A 20013-nucleotide genomic window follows, 5' to 3' on the forward strand; every position below is an offset into this window, starting at 1 on the left:
TATGGTGCGTTATGCACGTCCATGCATTGCACCATTTTCAACTGAACAGAAGCTTGGGGAAAGCCATTCCTTGGTTTATGCCCCATGGCACACTGGGCTATAAAATGAGCCATACTGAGAGACTGATTGATAATATTAAATTGGTTTTCAGTCTAATGCTTAGCACAATCAAGATTGTTTAGCAAGTGCTGTCCAATCGCAGAATTATATGTAATATTGGACACTATGTTTTGAGTTTTGCCAGCACGGGCTAGTTGGGTATGTTCAGTACCTTGCCTGTTACCAGCAGCCAAAGGGACATGCTGTTTGATACGATCCACCAGTTATTGGGACATACAGCCAACATACCCAGCATCACACCAACTCAAAATTCATATATCTCATCACTCATTTGTGTGATAGGCAGAACGTCTTTTTGGCCTGACAGCAGCATCCCCATAGTCGTAAATACCACTCGTGTTGCTCCTGCATATTTGCAGCGTGAAACAGGTAGTTTCACCCGTTGCTCAAATTTTTGAGACTGTCATGAGGCTATGCCCCTTTATTTTTGAAAATATGATTTTCAGCTTTCAACCGACTAAACATTTTGCTATTTGAACTGAGACAAGCTGCTTAAAAATGCAAGACAACATTCCAAGGTGAAGGTGAGAAACAAATAAATCACCCTCGGGAGCGTGTGAAGAGAGGGATGTTTCCGATAATCCAGACACCAGTTGAAACTTGTAACTGTCTAAGAAAGAGACACTAAAAATGCAAAGTACTGGCTATTGAAGCAATGGCTGCCACAGACAGACACACCCAAAACCCCTTGGAAATACACAATGGGTGAAGCATTTCACAGCAAGGCTTGCCAACCACTAGAGATGACACGGGTGGCACCAAGAAAGTCTTCAGCAGCGGAAACAGACTGAAAGCTGTTCTATCCCTCTCTCTTTTTTGGAATAAGGGTGCCACCTGGTTCGAGGAGCCAACTCTACCAGAGGCCTACCAGTGAACTAAGATCTTGTAATAATTACAATATCTTCTACATCTGACCACATCCAAGATTTCAACTAACCCGAATCGGCTGCAGCGTTCTAAAATCTATGCCTCAAGGACAATCAGAGGACACTTACCCACTTACCCATATATCCTTTTACATTTTTTATTGGGCTCTAACTCACCTTATTTTTAATACTTGTGTGTGTGTGTGTGTGTGAGACGGCCGAACGCTTGATGTCATTTTTTAAATTATTTTTCTCGGGTTTAGTGCTTAATAAACTTGCTTTTTCTTTGACTCAAGAAAACCTTGTTTAATTGGCTCCTTATTGCTCTCAGTTTAAATAGTTAAATACATTTGGGGTAGAATCTTCGGCTCGGCGAGGGGGACAGGGCCCACTCACTGAGGTATAAAATGACACGGGGTGAGGTCAGGGGTGCATCCCGATGTCACCGTGCGGCATTCAGATTTTCCGTTCGGTGGGTGCGCAGCCGACTTGGTTGCGCACCCCCCAAACTGTCAAAGGCCTAGTAAGGCCATTTAACAATCAATCAAATCGTTGACCTTAAAGTTGTCGGGCAGGCAAAGAGCCCAGGCAGCCTTCACATTTATCATAGAACCTCATCCACGGGCAGGTTGTGGTTTTATGAACGTTTTTAAAGTGTTGGAAAAATTTTTTATTAACATTAATGGACAGGTCTCAGCTCATGTGACAGTTTCACATGAGGGGACATGTCCTTAAAATTTTTTTCTCCCTTTATTCAATGTTTTATACGTGAAACTAATCTCCCTGAGGCAGCTCTGTGCCCAGCTTACTCCCCCAGCCCGCACAGGGAGCGCTCCCTTAATTGGCTCGCCCATGTAAAATGGCGGTGCCCAGCTGATTGGGGGCGCCAATCGGTTGCGCGTCTGCCCCCGACACAACCCCTCCGACAGTTTGGAAAAGGCATATCCTTGTGATAAAGAAACTCAACCTTTATTGTGACCAACTGAGGAGGTTGAATAGAGGGGAGCTAGTTCACTCCTTCTGTCTTGGTCATAACAAAATTGGGGGCTCGTGTCCAGAAACGTTCCCTCAGACAGACAAACTAATTGGATTCAGGAAATTAAATTGTTCCTTCATAAACAATTTAAAAACTGGAAAAGGTTTACCTGGGTCTGGAATACGGAAGTGCTAAAATATCCACATTCAATGGCAATGCTTTCACAGAACAGGGTGAGATAACTGGCGTGGAGTTAAGGGCTCTATCCTTGGAAGAACTAAAAGGTGTAGCTCGGCAACTAGATCTGGAGTTCTGCCCGAAAGCCAGACAAACGGAAGTTTTAAAACAGGTGGTGAAACATCTAGAGCTGGAAATTGAGGACACTGAAACAGATAAATCAGTGGTAGAGAAATTAAGATTAGAGCAGTGGAAACTGGAACTGGAATTTGAGGAAAGGGACAAGGAGAGAAAGCGGCAGGAACAGGAAAAAGAGAAAGAGAGGCAGGAAAGGGAAAAAAGAGAGAGGCAGGAATGGAAGGAGAGAAAATTCGAGGGGAAAAAAAAGGAAATGGAGTTTAAATTAAAATAGCTCAAGCTGAGAAGGAAGGAACCTACTGTGCCCATTGAAGGCATCCCTGGTGAGAGAACCAAACCTAAGGGCTGACGTATTCAAGTTTTGTCACTTAATCTCTAAGCTTAATGAAGAAGTGGACGCTCTCTTTATCTTTTTCGAAAGGTTAGCACAGCAGTTTAAGTGGCCAGCCCAACAATGGTCCCAGCTGTTGCGGAGTAAGCTGACAGGAAAAACTCAGGATGGTTAATCCTTCTTGCCTGAGGCAAGTGTAACAAGCTGTGAGGCAGCTAAAAGGGCTATTTTAAGTGTGTACCAGTTATTGTCAGAGGCATACTGTCAGAAATTCCATAGCCTCAGGAAACAGCCTGACCAGACTGTCATGAAGCTATTAATGTATATATTATTATTGGAAAATATTTTTCTTTTAAAATAGAGGTTTAGTCTGTGGGTGTGTTTAATTGGATTAAAGCAGCTAGTCTGGGTGCTTTGATGTGTACTAGTTTTGAGATGTAAGAGAGGTAGAAGGCATTTGCATTTTTTGAATAGAGCATTCAAGAAGTGAGGTGAAAACTGACACCTAGTCAGTAGATACCAAGCAATATGTTTACATTACTAATAAAACTGGTACAATGAAAGCGGTTTTATTGTTAAAAGGTGGAGTTCAAAGAGGCTGGTGAGACAATGAGAATTTGAATTCAATCAGTGATGGTAGGTATAACTTCAGTAGTTTTCGGGTGTGTAGGGCAGAGGCAATGTGAGATCAAAAGGCAGCTGTAAGCCTCCAGCTGTTTCCACAGGAACCAAAGTGAAAAGAACCTCATTTTGAATTTGTAAGGTGAAAATGCTTTGCCTGTTGTTTGCTTAAATCTATGGGTTGCTGTTGCCTTAATGGAGATTAGTTTGGGAATTTGTTAAAAGTTATGATAGTAGTAATTTGTAGCCATGTGTATGTGTTTAATGCATTGTAACATAAATAAATGTTTCATTTAGTTTCATATAAAGCCTGTCAAGAACTGGTGATCTGATTCCTGAGTTTAGAGTTGCATCTCAAACATTACACTTAAAATTATAGGTTATGACAATTGTTCAAAGTTTCCCTCAGCTGTACCAACTGCACGGTCATAACAAGACAAACCTGGAATTTGAATGGCACAAGTAACTCACTTTTGACCAGTGGGTATGGGCGCTCAAAATTGAGACCACCTACGAAAATCTTCATGAAATAGCCCTCCTTAAGGAGTTCAAAAGCTCCATTCTCTTCCCGATAAGAACTCACATAGAGGAACAGAGTAACAGGGAGCAGACAGACAGCAACCCTGACTGATGATAATGAGCTTGTCCACAAACTCTCATTGCAAAGGAAACTGCTCCGTAGTCACCTTCAACTGAGAATAGAAGATGGGAGAACGTTAGGAAACTGACCATCCATCAGAGAGAAGGGACGGCTAGAAACAGAGGAGGCCCTCCTCAGGCCAGAAAGGATGGTGCTGAGAAGAGGAATGAGCCAAGTAGCCTGTGTTTCAATTGCTACAAGGCAGGACATCTCCGTGCCGATTGCTGGAGCTTGAGGGAAACACCCATGGGACTTATGGAGGTTCACAAACCCCCATGCAGAAAATGGGAGTCAGAGGCTATATCAGGCCTGGTTATGGCTCTGACTGTGGCAGCAAATCCCCACAGACACACCACTGTGAGTGCGGGTGAGTTCAAAAAAATCCCCGAGAGTTACAAGGACTTTGTATCAGAAGGAAGAATGGCCACATTTCCCCAGAGCGAGGCAAGTGAGCTCATAGTGATACTGAGGGATACAGGGGCCAACCAAACACAACTGCTGGGAAAAGGCATGATCTTTCCACTACAGAGTGCAGTAAGTGCCAAAGTGCTGGTAAAGGGTATTGAAGGGAGGTACATGCCCATCCCATTATACTGGATGTACCTGGAGTGCAACCTTGTGTCAGGACCGGTGAACGTGGGAATTATCCCTAGGTTGCCTGTTGACGGGGTCGACCCTGCTCTTCAGCAATGATCTGGCAGGATCAAAAGTGAAAGCATTCCAAGTATTCCCAACCAAGGTCAGGGAGACAGAACAGCTGCAGGAGAAAGTACCTGGCATTTTCCCTGACTGTATGGTAACCAAGTCCACAGCCAGACAAACTCCGGCAGAGAGGCTGAAGTGCCACTGCAGGCAGATCACCCGACTGTCTGGTAACCTGAGACCTTGTTAGGAAGTCTAGAGGACCCTAAGGAGGTAATAAGTACGTCTTCCATGGTTGTGTCTCAGCAAGCTGACCTGTTGTTAAAAAAGTTAGCTCAGACTGCCCAAACTGAAGCTGAGGCAGAAGCAACCCCTAAATGCTGCTACATTAAAAATGAGGTTCTGATAAGGAGGTGGAGATACTCCTCACAGGCCTGCAGGTGAGGAGTGGACAGTGATCCACCAGCGGTGTCACCGAGGTACATGGGGAAATATTACAGCTAGCACACAAATTCCTGATGGCTGGACATGTTGGTATATGAAAAATCCAAGCTTGCAGCAGCCATATTTTTACTGGCCACACCTGCACAAGGGTGTGGTAAGGTTTCGCAGAACCTGCCACATCTACCAGGTTGTGGGAAAGTCCCAAACTGCAATAAAACATGCACCTCCGATTCCTGCGGTGGCTTTTAGGGAACCATTCAGCAAGATGCTCATGGACTGTGTGGGAGCCTGGCCCACACTGGGTATAAAACACTGCATATATTATATAATAACACACTGTATGTTACTGGGTATAACACTGCATATATTATATAATAACACACTGTATGTTACTGGGTATAACACTGCATATATTATATAATAACACACTGTATGTTACTGGGTATAACACCATATATTATATAATAACACACTGTATGTTACTGGGTATAACACCATATATTATATAATAACACACTGTATGTTACTGGGTATAACACTGCATATATTATATAATAACACACTGTATGTTACTGGGTATAACACCATATATTGTATAATAACACCGTGCGTTACTGGGTATAACACTGTACATATTATATAACACACAGTATACTGGGTATTACACTCTATATATTATATAATAATACACCCTGTGTTACTGGGTATGACACTGTGTATAATATATAATAACACACTGCGTTACTGGGTATCATGCTGTATATATCAGAAATAACACACTGTGTGTTACTGGATATAACACTGTATATATTATATGATAGCTTGCCATGAGTTACTGGGTATAACACTCCTGTATATATTATATAATAACACAGCATGTGTTACTGGGTTAAGATGAAGTTTTGGCTGTGAAGGACAACTGTACTGCTCTCAGGCTCTATTAAGCACAGAGAGCTCTGACTGCCCTAACAGATCAGAAGCCTCAGGGGTACCTGTTTAAAGTTGCAGTGACTGTAGAACAGCTGGAAACCTCTCCATTGAGACAGAGATAGTCTAGAGGTATCAGGTGGATTGGTGAAAGGGAACAACAAAGGGTTAACAATGAGAAACAAGGTGAAGCTGGGTCCAAAGCCATACTTGGATTCAGGTACAATACTTATAGGGATAGAAGTTTTATCATCCACATTTTACAGTGCAAAGACGTGGGATCCCATGAACCCTTTCTGTTTCTTGCCTGTTATCACCCAGGAGGCTAGTTGGTGAAGGATCCAATTGGAGCCAATATGTACACAATTTAATAAGCATTTATTTACAGAGACAGACATTATAAGCAAGCATCTCCTAATCCAAATACCACAGTTTCAATCTGTGTTTGTTTATAGGAGCACAAGTTTATGCTCACCATCTAGATACAATTAATTATCATTAATATCTGAGTAAAATTACCTGTGCAAACACCTGACCAAGGCAGGAACGTGCTCCTAAAGTGAAAGGGAAATAGCAGTAGTAGGGTCTGGAAACAATCAGAATCAGTGCGTTAGCTGCATAATAACTACTGGACATTGAGTCTCAGAAATGGGTTTTACACAAAACAACAAATTTACTCAATTCAATTTCGCAACTTGTTTTGGTGAAAGAAAGAAAGATTTGGATTTCTATAGTACATTTCACACCTTCAGGAAGCCCAAAGTTATTTACAGTCAATGAAGTACTTTTGAAGTGAAGTCCCTGTTGTGATGTAGGAAGCACAGCAGCACTTACTTCGGAGCATTTGGGTTGAATCGTTCGGGGTCAAAGGTCAGAGGGTCATCAAAAAACTTGGCCATTCGGCCCATGATATAGGTGTTGAACTAGAAGTAAATAACCTGTGTTAGCACATGAATGAAAAAACATTGTTCCTAACCAGCATAATTCAGTTTAAAGTAAAAACCTGGAGCTAGGATAATACAAGACAGTGGCTCTCAGTAAAATCTAATCGATGGACCATTAGTGGGAGGTGGTGATGTAGTGGTATTGTCACTGGACTAGTAATCCAGAGACCTAGGGTAATGCTCTGGGGACTCAGGTTCAACTCCCACCATGGCAGATGCTGCAATTTGAATTCAATAAAAATTTGGAATGATGACCATTGTTCCATCTGGTTCACTAATGCCCTTTAGGTCCTTACCTGGTCTGGCCTGCATGTGACTCCAGATCCATAATAATGTGGTTGACTCTGAAATGGCCCAGGAATCCACACTTTCTAGTTGTATTAAACCACTAGAAAGTCAAACAGGAATGGAACCAGACGGACCACATCAGAAACAACAACAAACCTGCAAAGCCCCACAGACTAGTCAACAGCCTGACATAGTCATATTCATGGAATCATACCTTAAAATCATGTCCCAGACACCACCATCAACTTCATCAGAGGTGGCAGCACTGTGGTATACAGGTGGGACGGAGTTGCCCTGGGAGTCTATCGACTCTGGACTCCATTAAGTCTCCTGGCATCAGGCCAAACATGGGCAAGGAAACTTCCTGCTGATTACCACATACCTCACCCCCTCAGCTAATGAATCAGTGCTCCTCCATATGCAACACCACTTGGAGGAAATATTGAGGGTGGCATGGGTGCAGAATGTACTCTGGGTGGGGGCCTTAAATGTCCATCACCAACAATGGTTTGGTAGCAGCATTATTGGCTGAGCCCTAAAGGACATAGCTGCTAGACTGGGTCCGTGGCAGCTGATAAGGGAAACAGCAGGAGGGAAAAACATACTTGACCTCATCCTCATCAACCTGCCTGCTGCAGATCCATCTGTCCATGACAGTATCAGTAAGCATGACCACCGCACAGCCATTGTGGAGACGAAGTCCTGTCTTTACATGCCTTCCATGTGCTAAATGGGATAGATTTTGAACAGATCCACAACTCAAAAGACTGGGCAACCATGAGGCACTGTGGGCCATCATCAGCAGCAGAATTGTACACAACCACAATCTGTAACATCTCGCATAACCCCCACCCTACAATTACCACCAAGCCCGGGAATCAACCTTGGTTCAATGAAGAGTGCAGGAGGGCATGCCAGGAGCAGCACCAGGCATACCCAAAAATGAGGTGTCAACCTGGTGAAGCTACAGCACAGGAATACTTGTGTGCTAAACAGCATAAGCGGCAAGTGATAGACAGCCAAGCGATTCCACAACCAACTGATCAGATCTAATCTCTACAGTCCTGCCACGTCCAGTCGGAAATGGTGGTTGGCAATTAAAGAACTATCAGGAGAAGGAGATTCTACAAATATCCCCATCCTCATTGATGGGGGAGCCCATCACATCAGTGCAAAAGATAAGGCTGAAGCATTTGCAACAATTTTCAGCCAGAAATGCCAAGTGGATGATCCATATCTGCCTTCTCCGGAGGTCCCCAGCATCACAGATGCCAGTTTTCAGCCAATTCCATTTACTGCACCTGATATCAAGAAACAGCTGAAGGGAATGGAAACTGCAAAGGCTATGGACTCTGATAATGTTCCGGCAATAGTATTGATGACTTGTGCTCCAGAAATTGCCTTGCCCCTAGCCAAGCTGTTCCAGTACAGCTACAACACTGGCATCTACCCAGAAATATGGAAAGTTGCCCAGGAATGTCCTGTCCACAAAAAGCAGGACAAATCCAACCCAGCCAATTACTGCCCCATCAGCCTACTCTTGATGATCAGTAAAGTGATGGAAGGGGTCATCAACAGTGCTATCAAGCGGTATTTGTTTAGCAATAACCTGTTACCGACACTCAGTTTGGGTTCTGCCAGGGACACTCAGCTCCTGGCCTCCTGACTTCATTACAACCTTGCTTCAAACAAGGACAAAAGAGCTGAACTCCAGAGGTGAGAATGATTGCCCTTGACATTAAGGCAGCATTTGACCGAGTGTGGCATCAAGGAGCCCTAGCAAAACTGGATTCAATGGGATTTGGAGGAAAACTCTTCACTGGTTGGAGTCACACAAAGGAAGATGGTTGTGGTTGTTGGAGGTCAGTCATCTCAGCTCCAGGACATCACCGCAGGAGTTCCTCAGGGTATTGTCCTAGGCTCAACCATCTTCAGCTGCTTCATCAATGACCTTCCTTCCATCATAAGGTCAGAAGTGAGGATGTTCGCTGATGATTGCACAATGTCCAGCACCATTTGCGACTCCTCAGATACTGAAGCAGTCCATGTCCATATGCAGCAAGACCTGGACAACATGCAGGCTTGGGCTGACAAGTGGCAAGTAACATTCGCGCCACATAAGAGTCAGGCAATGACCATCTCCAACAAGAGAGAATCTAATCATTTTCTCATTGACATTCAACGGCATTACCATCACTGAACCCCAACCCCCAACAACTGTCAACATCCTGGGGGTTACCATTGACCAGAAACCGAACTGGATCTGCCATATAAATACTGTGGCTACAAGAGCAGGTCAGAGATTAGGGATCCTGTGGCGAGTAACTCACCTCCTGACTCCCCAAAGCCTGTCCACCATCTACAAGGTGCAAGTCAGGATTGTAATGGAATCCACTTGCCTGGATGATGGCAGCTCCCCCAACACTTGAGAAGCCTGAGTCCATCCAAGACAAAGCAGCCTGCTTGATTTGACACCCCATCCACAAACGTTCACTCCCTCCAATGCAGACGCACAGAGGCAACAGTGTGTACCATTTACAAGATGCACTGCAGCAACTCACCAAGCACCTTCCATAAATATAAGATAGTCACTAACAAATCCAATTCAGGAATAATTTCTCTAGCCAGAGTGGTTAGCATGTACCCCACTACACCACCACAAGAAGTAGTTGAGGCAAACAGTGTAGTTGTATTTAAGCAAAGGCTAGATAAACAAGAGGAAGAAACCACTAGAAGGATAAGGTGATAGAATTGTAAGAAGCTACAGTGAGGTGGCTCGTGCGGAGCATAAACACTAGCACAGACCTGTTGGGCAGAATGGCCTGAATGGCCAGAAATCTATAAAATTCTAACAGGACTAGACAGGAAGGATGTTCCCGATGAAGGAGAGTTGTTGAGGCAGGAGGTGGTTGGTAGGGAGACTTGAACAGTTGAATGGGTGGGTGGTGGGGGAGGGGGGGGGCCGGTGTTTTGTTGATAAGATGGCAGGGTTTAGCTAAAAACACTAGTTGAGGTTCCCTGAACAGCACCTTCAAAACCCATGACCTCTACCACCTAGAAAGACAAGGAGAGCAGATACACGGGAACACCATTACCTTCAAGTTCCCCTCCAAGCCACACACCATCTTGATTTGGAACTATATCGCCATTCCTTCACTGCTGTTGGGTCAAAATCCTGGAACTCCCTCCCTAACAGCACGGTGGGTGTACCTACACCACATGGGCTGCATCAGTTCAAGAAGGCAGTTCACCACCACCTTCTCAAGGGCAATTAGGGATGGGCAATGAAGGCTGATCTAGCCAGCGATACCCACGTCCCACGAATAAATAAAAAAAAATTCTGGAGGTGGGTAACTCGAAAACAGCTCCTCTCCACACACCACTGATAAAGAAAAGGAATGCTCCAGATCACCAAATTCAGTTCTCACGTGCAAAAACAGAAAGAAATCAGGATTAACGGGGGAGCTGACAGATCAATGTTAATCCGAGACTACCAATGCACCCACACCTTATTGATATCAGAGTTCTAGCTGACAGCAGTGCCAAAATATATGTTTAAAATGGAGAGAATATATGCTGAACTATTAAATCAAGGACTTTCTGTAAATATAAAAAGAAGCCTTTCATAGTATTGTGTTATAGTCTCTCAGGCTAAAATTTCTAAAGAAGATTTGACAGAAGCAGCAGCCATAGAATCCACCTTAAATAGCTCAGATACCAGGTCTCACAATAAATTAATGAACGGATATAACAAGAAACAGGATAAATCTCCATTTATGTCAACTCTCCTGAGCAAAATCCCATATGTGCGCACTTTAACTCACACCAAACTACATTGTAGGTCAATTGTGAATTCCTATCTTTCTCTACTATTGTTACCTCCTCCCCTGTGAGTCTGCAAACAATATATCTTAGAAACTAATGGGCAGACTTCAATAAAACTTGGTACACAGATAGGGTATGGCCCAAGGAAGAACTGATTCATTTTTGGCAAAGTTGTGGATCCTGGAAATCTTTAAAGGATCCATTAACATTGGGAGATAGGCTAAAATGACTTATTTTTTTAGAATGCTATGAGTTGTTTGATTTAAAATGCTGTTGATTGTTTTAGAATGTTATGGGCTGTCCCTGTTGCTTTGGTACAATTTGCACAGCTGTCAAAACTTGTCAAGCGTTTTCAGTGCAGGTTTTTGGATATAGATTGGCCTGAAGCCTCCTCAGTGAGATGGAGGCTCTTAATAAAAGGATTTATTTTCTCAGCTTTGTAGTTACAGAGCATCAGCCAAGTGGGGAAAAATCTCAACGAAGAGCTGCATAATTGTAACAACGCTGTGTTAACACAGTGTGGCGGTGGTATGTGCCGTACTACATGCCCTCTTCACTGGTTAACTCTGTTAGAGTTTGGCTGAGTGAGAAAAAGCTCATTCTATTGTTAAACCTGATTGCAGGAAGGAGAGTGTCCATTGCAGCTAGCAATCCGATATGTTTTAAATTCTAGAGGTGGTTAACAGACTTAATTGTGATAATACTTTCCTTTGCTTCATTTCCAACTTTAAAAGCAATGGATGTAAACTGCCCTCCAGGTCATACACTCACTATTTTATTATGTACTCTTCTCCACATACGTAATGTCCTTCCATAACTTTATCAACTTTGCCCTATTTAATTTTCTTCAAACCTTAATTACAATCCACCCAAACATGGACTATACCAACCCATTTAATCCCCTCCCACAGCCCCATGTACACGCTTCCCTATCACTGACTCCCCCCCACCCATTTAATTCCGCTAGTTAATTGTTCATTCAGAGGCTAGTGAGTCTTTGGAACTCTCTTCCTCAAAAGGCAGTGAAGTCTTTGAATGTTTTCAAGGCAGAGGTAGATGGATTCTTGATAAACAAGAGGGTGAAAGGTTCTCAGGGGTAGGTGGGAAGTTGCAGTCAGGTCAGCCATGATTTTATTGAATGGTGGAGCAGTCTCGAAGTCCGAGTGGCCAACTCCTGCTCCTAATTTGTATGTTCGTAAAACACAGGCTCGGCCTCAACTGGAGTATCTGGGCCCACACTTTTGGGAACATGTGAAGGCATCAGAGAAGGTGCAGAAAAGATTTACAAGAATGGGCTCAGTATGAGAGGCTACAATTATGTGGGTAGATTCAAGAAGCTGGACCTGTTCTCCTTGGAGAAAAATAGGGTTGAGAGGAAATGTGATGGAGGTAATCCAAATCATGAGGGGTCTGGACAGAGTGGATAGAGAGAAACTGTTCCCATTGGTGGAAGGATTGAGAACAAGAGGGCACAGGTTTAAGGCGATTTGCAAAAGAATCAAAGGCAACATGAGGAAAAACTTTTTTAGACAGTGAGTGCTTAGCATCTGGAATGCACAGCCTGACAGCATAATAAAGGTAAAGTCAATCGTGGCTGTCAAAAGGGAATTGGATAATCTTTCGAAGGAAAAAAAAAATCAGGGCTACGGGAAAGGGTGGGGGAGCAGGCCAAGATGAGTCTGTTTCTTAGAGAGCCAGCATGGACATGATGTGCTGAATAATCTCCTTTTTGTGTTGTAACTATTATCTGATTCCACAAAACAACTCCCTGATCTACAAAACATTATCAGGAATAAATACTATTCCAATAAAAATATAACTCAAGAATTTACAATAACAGAAACTCCCCCGGGGATCTTTATTCCTTCAATGACCATGTCCTCTGACAGCCAACGGCTTGTTCCTGGTCCTGGGGGGTAGAGCCGAAGAGTTTCCTTCAATACCTGTGAAAAAAAGATTATTTTCATAATCACCTCCATTGTTATAAAAATAATCAGCAGTAGGGTTCTGGGGAATGTTGTAGATGGAGTATCATCCATACTGAACTGAGTTTCACAGCCCCATTCCACTCCTGGTGGGGCACAGCTCTAAACTATTCATACCTGGAGAAACTCAGCAGGTCTGACAGCATCTGCAGAGAGGAACACAGTTAACGTTTCGAGTCCGTATGACTCTTCAACAGAACTAAGGAAAAATAGAACAGAAGTGAAATATAAGCTGGTTTAAGGGGGGTGGTGGGACAGGTAGAGCTGATAGAGGGCTAGTGATAGGTGGTGATTGCCAAAAGATGTCACAGACAAAAGGACAAAGAGGTGTTGACGGTAAACATCTATGACATCCTTTGGCAATCTCCACCTATCACTGGCCCTCTATCCAGCTCTACCTGTCCCACCTCCCCCGGCTTAAACCAGCTTATATTTCATCTCTCTTCTATTTTGCCTTAGTACTGTTGAAGAGTCATACGGACTCGAAGCGTTAACTGTATTCCTCTCCGCAGATGCTGTCAGACCTGCTGAGGTTTTCCAGGTATTTTTGTTTTTGTTTTGGATTTCCAGCATCCGCAGTTTTTTGCTTTTATCTAAACTATTCATGTTATGTCACAGTGACCAGACACTTAATGCTAGGCATTAGGTGACATCTTGAGATTGTTTGATGGCTGGTGTGAATGGAGTTTCACTCTGTATGTAACCCCGTGCTGTACCTGTCCTGGGAGTGTTTGATGGGGACAGTGTAGAGGGAGCTTTTCTCTGTATCTAACCCCGTGCTGTACTTGTCCTGGGAGTGTTTGATGGGGACAGTGTAGAGGGAGCTTTACTCTGTATCTAACCTCGTGCTGTTCCTGTCCTGGGTGTGTTTGATGGGGACAGTGTAGAGTGAGATTTACTCTGTATCTAACCCCGTGCTGTACCTGTCCTGGGAGTGTTTGATGGGGACAGTGTAGAGGGAGCTTTACCCTGCATCTAACCCCGTACTGTACTTGTCCTGGGAGGTTTTTTTATTTATTCTTTCACAGGGTGTGGGCATCGTTGGCTGGGACAGCATTTATTAACCACCCTTAAATGCCCATGAGAAATTGGTGGCATGCCACCCTCTTGCACCTCTAATTATTTGGTGTAGGTACACACACAGTTCTCTTAGGAAGGGAGTTCTAGGATTTTGACAAAGCAACAGTGAAGGAATGGCGATGTAGTTCCAAGTCAGGATGGTGTATGGCTTGGATAGGAACTTGCAGGTGGTGGTTTCCCATGCATCTGCTGCCCTTGTCCATCTAGGTGGTAAGGGTTGACTGTTTGGAAGGTGCTGTCGAAGGAGCCATGGTAAGTTGCTGCAGTGTATCTTGTAGATGGTACACACTGCTGCCACTGTGAGTCAATGGTGGAGGGAGTGAATGTTGAAGGTGATGGATGGGGTGCCAATCAAGCGGGTTGCTTTGTCTTGGATGGTGTTGAGTTTCTTGAGTGTTGTTGGAGCTGTAATGATCCAGGTCAGTGGAGAGTATTCCATCATACACCTTACTTGCCTTGTAAATGGTGGACAAGCTTTGGGAATTCAGGAGGTGTGTTACTCACTGCAGAATTCCAGGCCTCTAACCTCTCTTGTAGCCAGAGTATTATATGGCTGGTCCAGTTCAGTTTCTGGTCAGGGTGTTGATAATGGGGGAATTTAGTGATGGTAATGGCCATTGAATATTAAGGGAGATGGTTAGATTCTCTAATGGTGGAGAAGGTCATTATCTGATACTTGTGTGGCGCAAATGTTTGATGGGACAGTGCAGAAGGAGCTTTACTCCGTATCTAACCCTGTGCTGTACTAGCCCTGGAAGTGTCTGATGGCATGGTGCAGAGAGAGCTTTTCTGCACAAGAGTTTATTGGTAAGAGATGAAAGCACACAGAATTTGGGAGAATGTTGTGACATGAGTTGTTAATTGGTTGTGAAGTAGGAGACAGGATCTGGCTAAGGTAGGCTCAGGGCCTGCCTCCTCGCCCTGCCCTGTAGTAAACTATCACATCACTTAGCTGTGGTTCGGTGAATAATTGTCAAGGATCTGCCCTGTTACCCTTGGTGTGGTAAAGTGGAGTACCATGTACCTTTAAGAGCATCAACTAACAAGTGTATACGAAGGTGGGCAATTCGAGTTTACTCGACTAGTGAACTCATAGACTCAACACAAAACTGGCGACCAGGATGAAAATAGCAGAAAATAGCACTGAGTGAGAATCCACAAGACAGGTGAGCAAAACATTAGAAAGAGAATCTGTACATTTGTTGTAAAATAGATGGTAATCAGAGCAGGAAGCAGTGCTGCAGTTTTAAATTTTTTAAAAAAGAGAAAAGGAAAAAAACCCCTGCAGAATCACAATCGCAGAGATCCTGCCGAAACTCAAAGAGTGTGCGAAACCCAGCACAAAGAAGCCGACAGCTGCAGAGACAGAGTTAAAAAACAAACGGTGACTTTTCTTAAAGTGGCACTACATTTAAAGAGATACATGCAAGAAAAATGGCTATGGACAGAAAATTATAAGAGAGCCCAGAGGGAGGGCAACTCTGTCATAGGCAAAACATGAATCAATCGACGTCAGTCAAGAAAGCTGTGGTAAGCCAAACACCTGAATTCATCATTAACTGGGAAGCCATCGAAAGCACCGTCCCCTTGCAGTCGTTCACAATGTCGTAGTTCGGGTGTGTAGATCCATTTGACCCCATTTCAGATGACTGGTCTCAGTATGTCGAACATCTAGCGTTCTTTTTTACCGCTAACAACATCGCGGGGGAGGAGAAGAAGAAGATGATTCTTTTGTCCACATGCGGGAGAAAACGTACAGGCTGATCCGCAGCCTCATGTCACCTAACACCTCCGGCTCCATGACTTTCAACGAGTTAATAAAAATTGTACAAAACCACCTGAGACCAAAGCCTTCAGTTACTATTCAATGCTTCAAGTTCAATTCAAGAAATAGGCTTCCAGGGGAGGAAATAGCTGACTATGTTGCCGTTCTAAAGGCATTAAATAAACATTGAGAATTTGGAACATCCATTAGTGATCTGCTTTCTTCTCTCAGAGGGTAGTAAATGTCTGGAATTCGCTACCCCAGAGAGTTGTGGAGGCTAGATCACTGTAAGTATTTAAAGGGGAGGAAGATAAATTTTTGAAATAGCGGGGAATTGAGGGTTATGGGGAGTTGGCACGAAAGATGAGTTGAGGCCCGGGGCAGATCAGCCATGATCTTATTGAATGGCAGGGCAGGCTTGAGGGGCCGAATGGCCTACTCCTGCTCCTATTTCTTATGTTCTTATGTTGAGAGACCGACTGATATGCGGGATTGGAGATGATACTATTCAAAGGTGTTTGCTAGCCGAAGTTAATCTAGACTTCAATAAGGCATTAGAATTAACCACAGCCACGGAGAGTGCTGTTAGAAATTCAGAGGCTATAAGAGATGCACAAAACGGCACCATCCATCTGGTAGGGCAGGACAGGCTGGCAACAAGAGGCACAAAAACATCGGACCCCAGAGAAAGGTGGGAAACGCCCCCTATGTACAGATCAGTAATAAGCAGCAGCATTACAGTGAAAACCCACAAAATGAATGAGAGAAATGTATCTAGGCATCCAGTGGGTGATCAACAACAAACAAGTTGAATGCTTTACAAAAACAAAAATACCTGGAAAAAGTCAGCAGGTCTGGCAGCATCTGCAGAGAGGAACACAGTTAACATTTCAAGTCCGTATGACCCTTCAACAGAACTAAGTAAAAATAGAAGAGAGGTGAAATATAAGCTGGTTTAAGGGGGGATGGGACAAGTAGAGCTGGATAGAGGGCCAGTGATAGGTGGAGAAAACCAAAAGATGTCATAGACAAAAGGACAAAGAGGTGTTGAAGTTGGTGATATTATCTAGGGAATGTGCTAATTAAGAGTAGAAAGCAGGACGAGCAAGGTACAGGTAGACCTAGTGGGGGTGGGGTGGGGGTGAAGGGATCGAAATAGGCTAAAAGGTAGAGATAAAACAATAGATGGAAATACATTTAAAAATAATGGAAATAGGTGGGAAAAGAAAAATCTATATAAATAATTGGAAAAAAAGGGTGGGGATCGGAAAGGGGGTGGGGATGGAGGAGAGAGTTCATGATCTAAAATTGTTGAATTCAATATTCAGTCCGGAAGGCTGTAAAGTGCCTAGTCGGAAGATGAGGTGCTGTTCCTGCAGTTTGCGTTGAGCTTCACTGGAACAATACAGCAGGCCAAGGACGGACATGTGGGCATGAGAGCAGGATGGAGTGTTAAAATGGCAAGCGACAGGGAGGTCTGGGTAATGCTTGCAGACAAATCGAAGGTGTTCTGCAAAGCGGGCACCCAGTCTGTGTTTGGTCTCTTCAATGTAGAGGAAGCTGCATTGGGAGCAGTGAATGCAGTAGACTAAATTGAGGGAAGTGCAAGTGAAATGCTGCTTCACTTGAAAGGAGTGTTTGGGCCTTTGGACGGTGAGGTGAGGGGAAGTAAAGGGGCAGATGTTGCACCTTCTGCAGTTGCATGGGAAGGTGCCGTGGGAGGGGGTTGAAGTGTAGGGGGTGATGGAGGAGTGGACCAGGGTGTCCCGGAGGGAACGATCCCTACGGAATGCTGCCGGGGGGTTGAAGGGAAGATGTGTTTGGTGGTGGCATCATGCTGGAGTTGGCGGAAATGGCGGAGGATGATCCTTTGAATGCGGAGGCTGGTGGGGTGATAAGTGAGGACAAGGAGGGCCCTATCATGTTTCTGGGAGGGAGAGGAAGGTGTGAGGGCGGATGCGCGGGAGATGGGCTGGACACGGTTGAGGGCCATGTCAACCACCGTGGGTGGAAAGTTGAATGCTTTTTCTGCCATCGCTATGGTCATGTAAAGAGGCACTGCAGAGACAGGCTGAGACAGCATTTTAAAGACAAAGGGAGTAATTGTGAAATATATCTCATGTAAGAACCAGAAGAAATAGACTCAGACATCCATTCATTATATAGCCTGAAACTGGGTAGAACCAAGCCAATCCAAATAGTCATTATAGTCAATGGACAATCCGTAAACATGGAAGTTGAGACTGGAGTGCTGATGTCTGTCACTGGAGAACAGACATTCAGAAACTTGATTAAAGGAACCCATCCTTTAAGATTGGAAGCTTTGGACACTAAACTGAGAACATACACGGGTGAAGAAATAAGACCGAAAGGGATATGTCAAGTCAAGGTGCAGTGTGAGGAACATTCTGCAAAATTACCCCAATTTGTAATGTCAGGCAGGGGACCGAGTCTCCTTGGAAGGAACTGGCTGGTAGAGATAAACCGTGAGGGCCCGTTAAGTTCCCATTTGGAAACCAGAAGCGTTACTGCAGAAAAAAATGAGTGTGCGAAGACTTAACGGGAGAAGCCCATAGAAATGTTACACCGGGACAGAGTTCAAGCTGAAGTCAGCTTTCTTCAGAAAGAAAAACCTATTAAAGGATTTTTGTGCGCTACAAAATTCAATCAGCTCCCAATTTGTGCCATTGAAAAGATATGAAGAAGAAAAGGAAGAGTTAAACCTGTCTCTGGCCAAGTTAAGAAATGAATTAACTGAGAAGGGGCAACGATGTGAGATTCTCCAGGAAACTATTAATGGGAATAGGAAAAAAATTGAAAGAGAGGAAGCAGCAGCTGTGTAAAGTTTTAAAACTAGAAAGCTCTGAGCTCGCTGGACAGCTGTCGTAAAACCCAACTATTGAGCTCACTCAAGTTCAGCTCGTGCCTGAGTCTAGTTCAGCCAATAGCGAAATTAGAGCAAGCCGAGATATGGATCTGTGCCACCAAGGAAAGGACACGCAGGAAGAAAAAGAGGAATTATTGACAATCCCCGAAAAGAGAAACAAAAAATTATTTATCTCTCTGTGTTGCTTTGTGCTTGTCGCCCTTTATCTGTTTCAGCTTGGAGGGGAGTGGCGGCAGGAGTGAATTTGACTGTAACCTGTAGATTGTGAAACCATCCACCGAGGAATCTAGTGGACAACTGTCCCCTGAAAAGGAGGTCTCGGAAAAACCAGCCAAGGTTGTTGAACTGCGATGCTCAAAACGTCAAAGAAAGCCTCCTGAGAGACTTGATTTGTAAATAGTTATTAGTGTAAATAGTTCACATGTTATTAAGTTTGTCAACTGTATTTTTTAAGTAAAGGGGGAGGGATATGGTAAAGTACCTTTAAGGGAATGCAAGTGGACTAACCATGTGACAGTACTGACCAATCAATGTATAGCGCGGGCTACTGGTTAACTCAGTCTAGAGCTGGAGGTGGTTGTGGGAGCATGCAAGGATTTAGTGCTCTGTCCTCTGTTGCACTAAACAATCACAGTTTGTTCTTATGTCGGTCTCTCTCCGTTATTGATAGCGAGCATCAACTAACAAATGTATATGAAGGTGTGCAATATGAGTTTACTTAACTAGTGAACTCATAGGCTTAAGGCATAAATCCTTGGCCTCAATTATTTACTATCTATATTAATGACTTGGAGGAGGGGCAGAGTGTAATGTATCCAAATTTGCCGATGATACAAAAATAGGTGGGAGGGCACATTGTGATGAGGACATAAGGAGCGGGGGGGGGGTGGGATTCTCTCAGTGCTGCCTCAGGGAGATGGCTTTGGACTTTAAATTTTTAATAAAAACCATCCTAACGTTTCCATTCCATGTCCCCTCATGTGACAATGTCACACAAGTTGGGACACGGCCATAACTTTTATTGAAACTCAATGTGCAGATTATAAATCGCTCATGAAGCCTCATTCTGCCCGTGGATGAGGTTTCAGGCTTTTTCCAATGCCCACCAGGACTCCTAGCCTGCCCGCCAACCTTAAGGTTGGATGGGCGGTTCCACTGATTATCTAAATTGGTTTTTAATGGCCTCAATAGGTTGTTGACAGGTCAGCGGGCGCACAGCTGACTCGGCTGCACCCCCACTGACCTGAAACTGGAAATGACACAGGATGATGTCAGGAGTTCCGCCCGACATCAACCCGCGTCCTTTAACCTGTTGGCGAGCGGGCCCCACCCCCACCCCCACCCCCACCCCCACCTC

General features: G+C 44.1%; 1 protein-coding gene across 1 annotated transcript in view; it reads right to left on the reverse strand.

The window, feature by feature from the left end:
- LOC121292385 (cholesterol 24-hydroxylase-like) overlaps positions 1 to 20013 on the reverse strand; it is a 47604-nt gene that overhangs the window by 559 nt on the left and 27032 nt on the right. Inside the window, 3 exon segments of the mRNA XM_041214235.1 lie at positions 6402 to 6468; positions 6717 to 6805; positions 12772 to 12882. Coding sequence (XP_041070169.1) covers positions 6402 to 6468; positions 6717 to 6805; positions 12772 to 12882 — 267 coding nt within the window.

The sequence above is a fragment of the Carcharodon carcharias genome, chromosome 20, assembly GCF_017639515.1.
Source record: "Carcharodon carcharias isolate sCarCar2 chromosome 20, sCarCar2.pri, whole genome shotgun sequence".
In the NCBI taxonomy this organism is placed as follows: Eukaryota; Metazoa; Chordata; class Chondrichthyes; order Lamniformes; family Lamnidae; genus Carcharodon; species Carcharodon carcharias.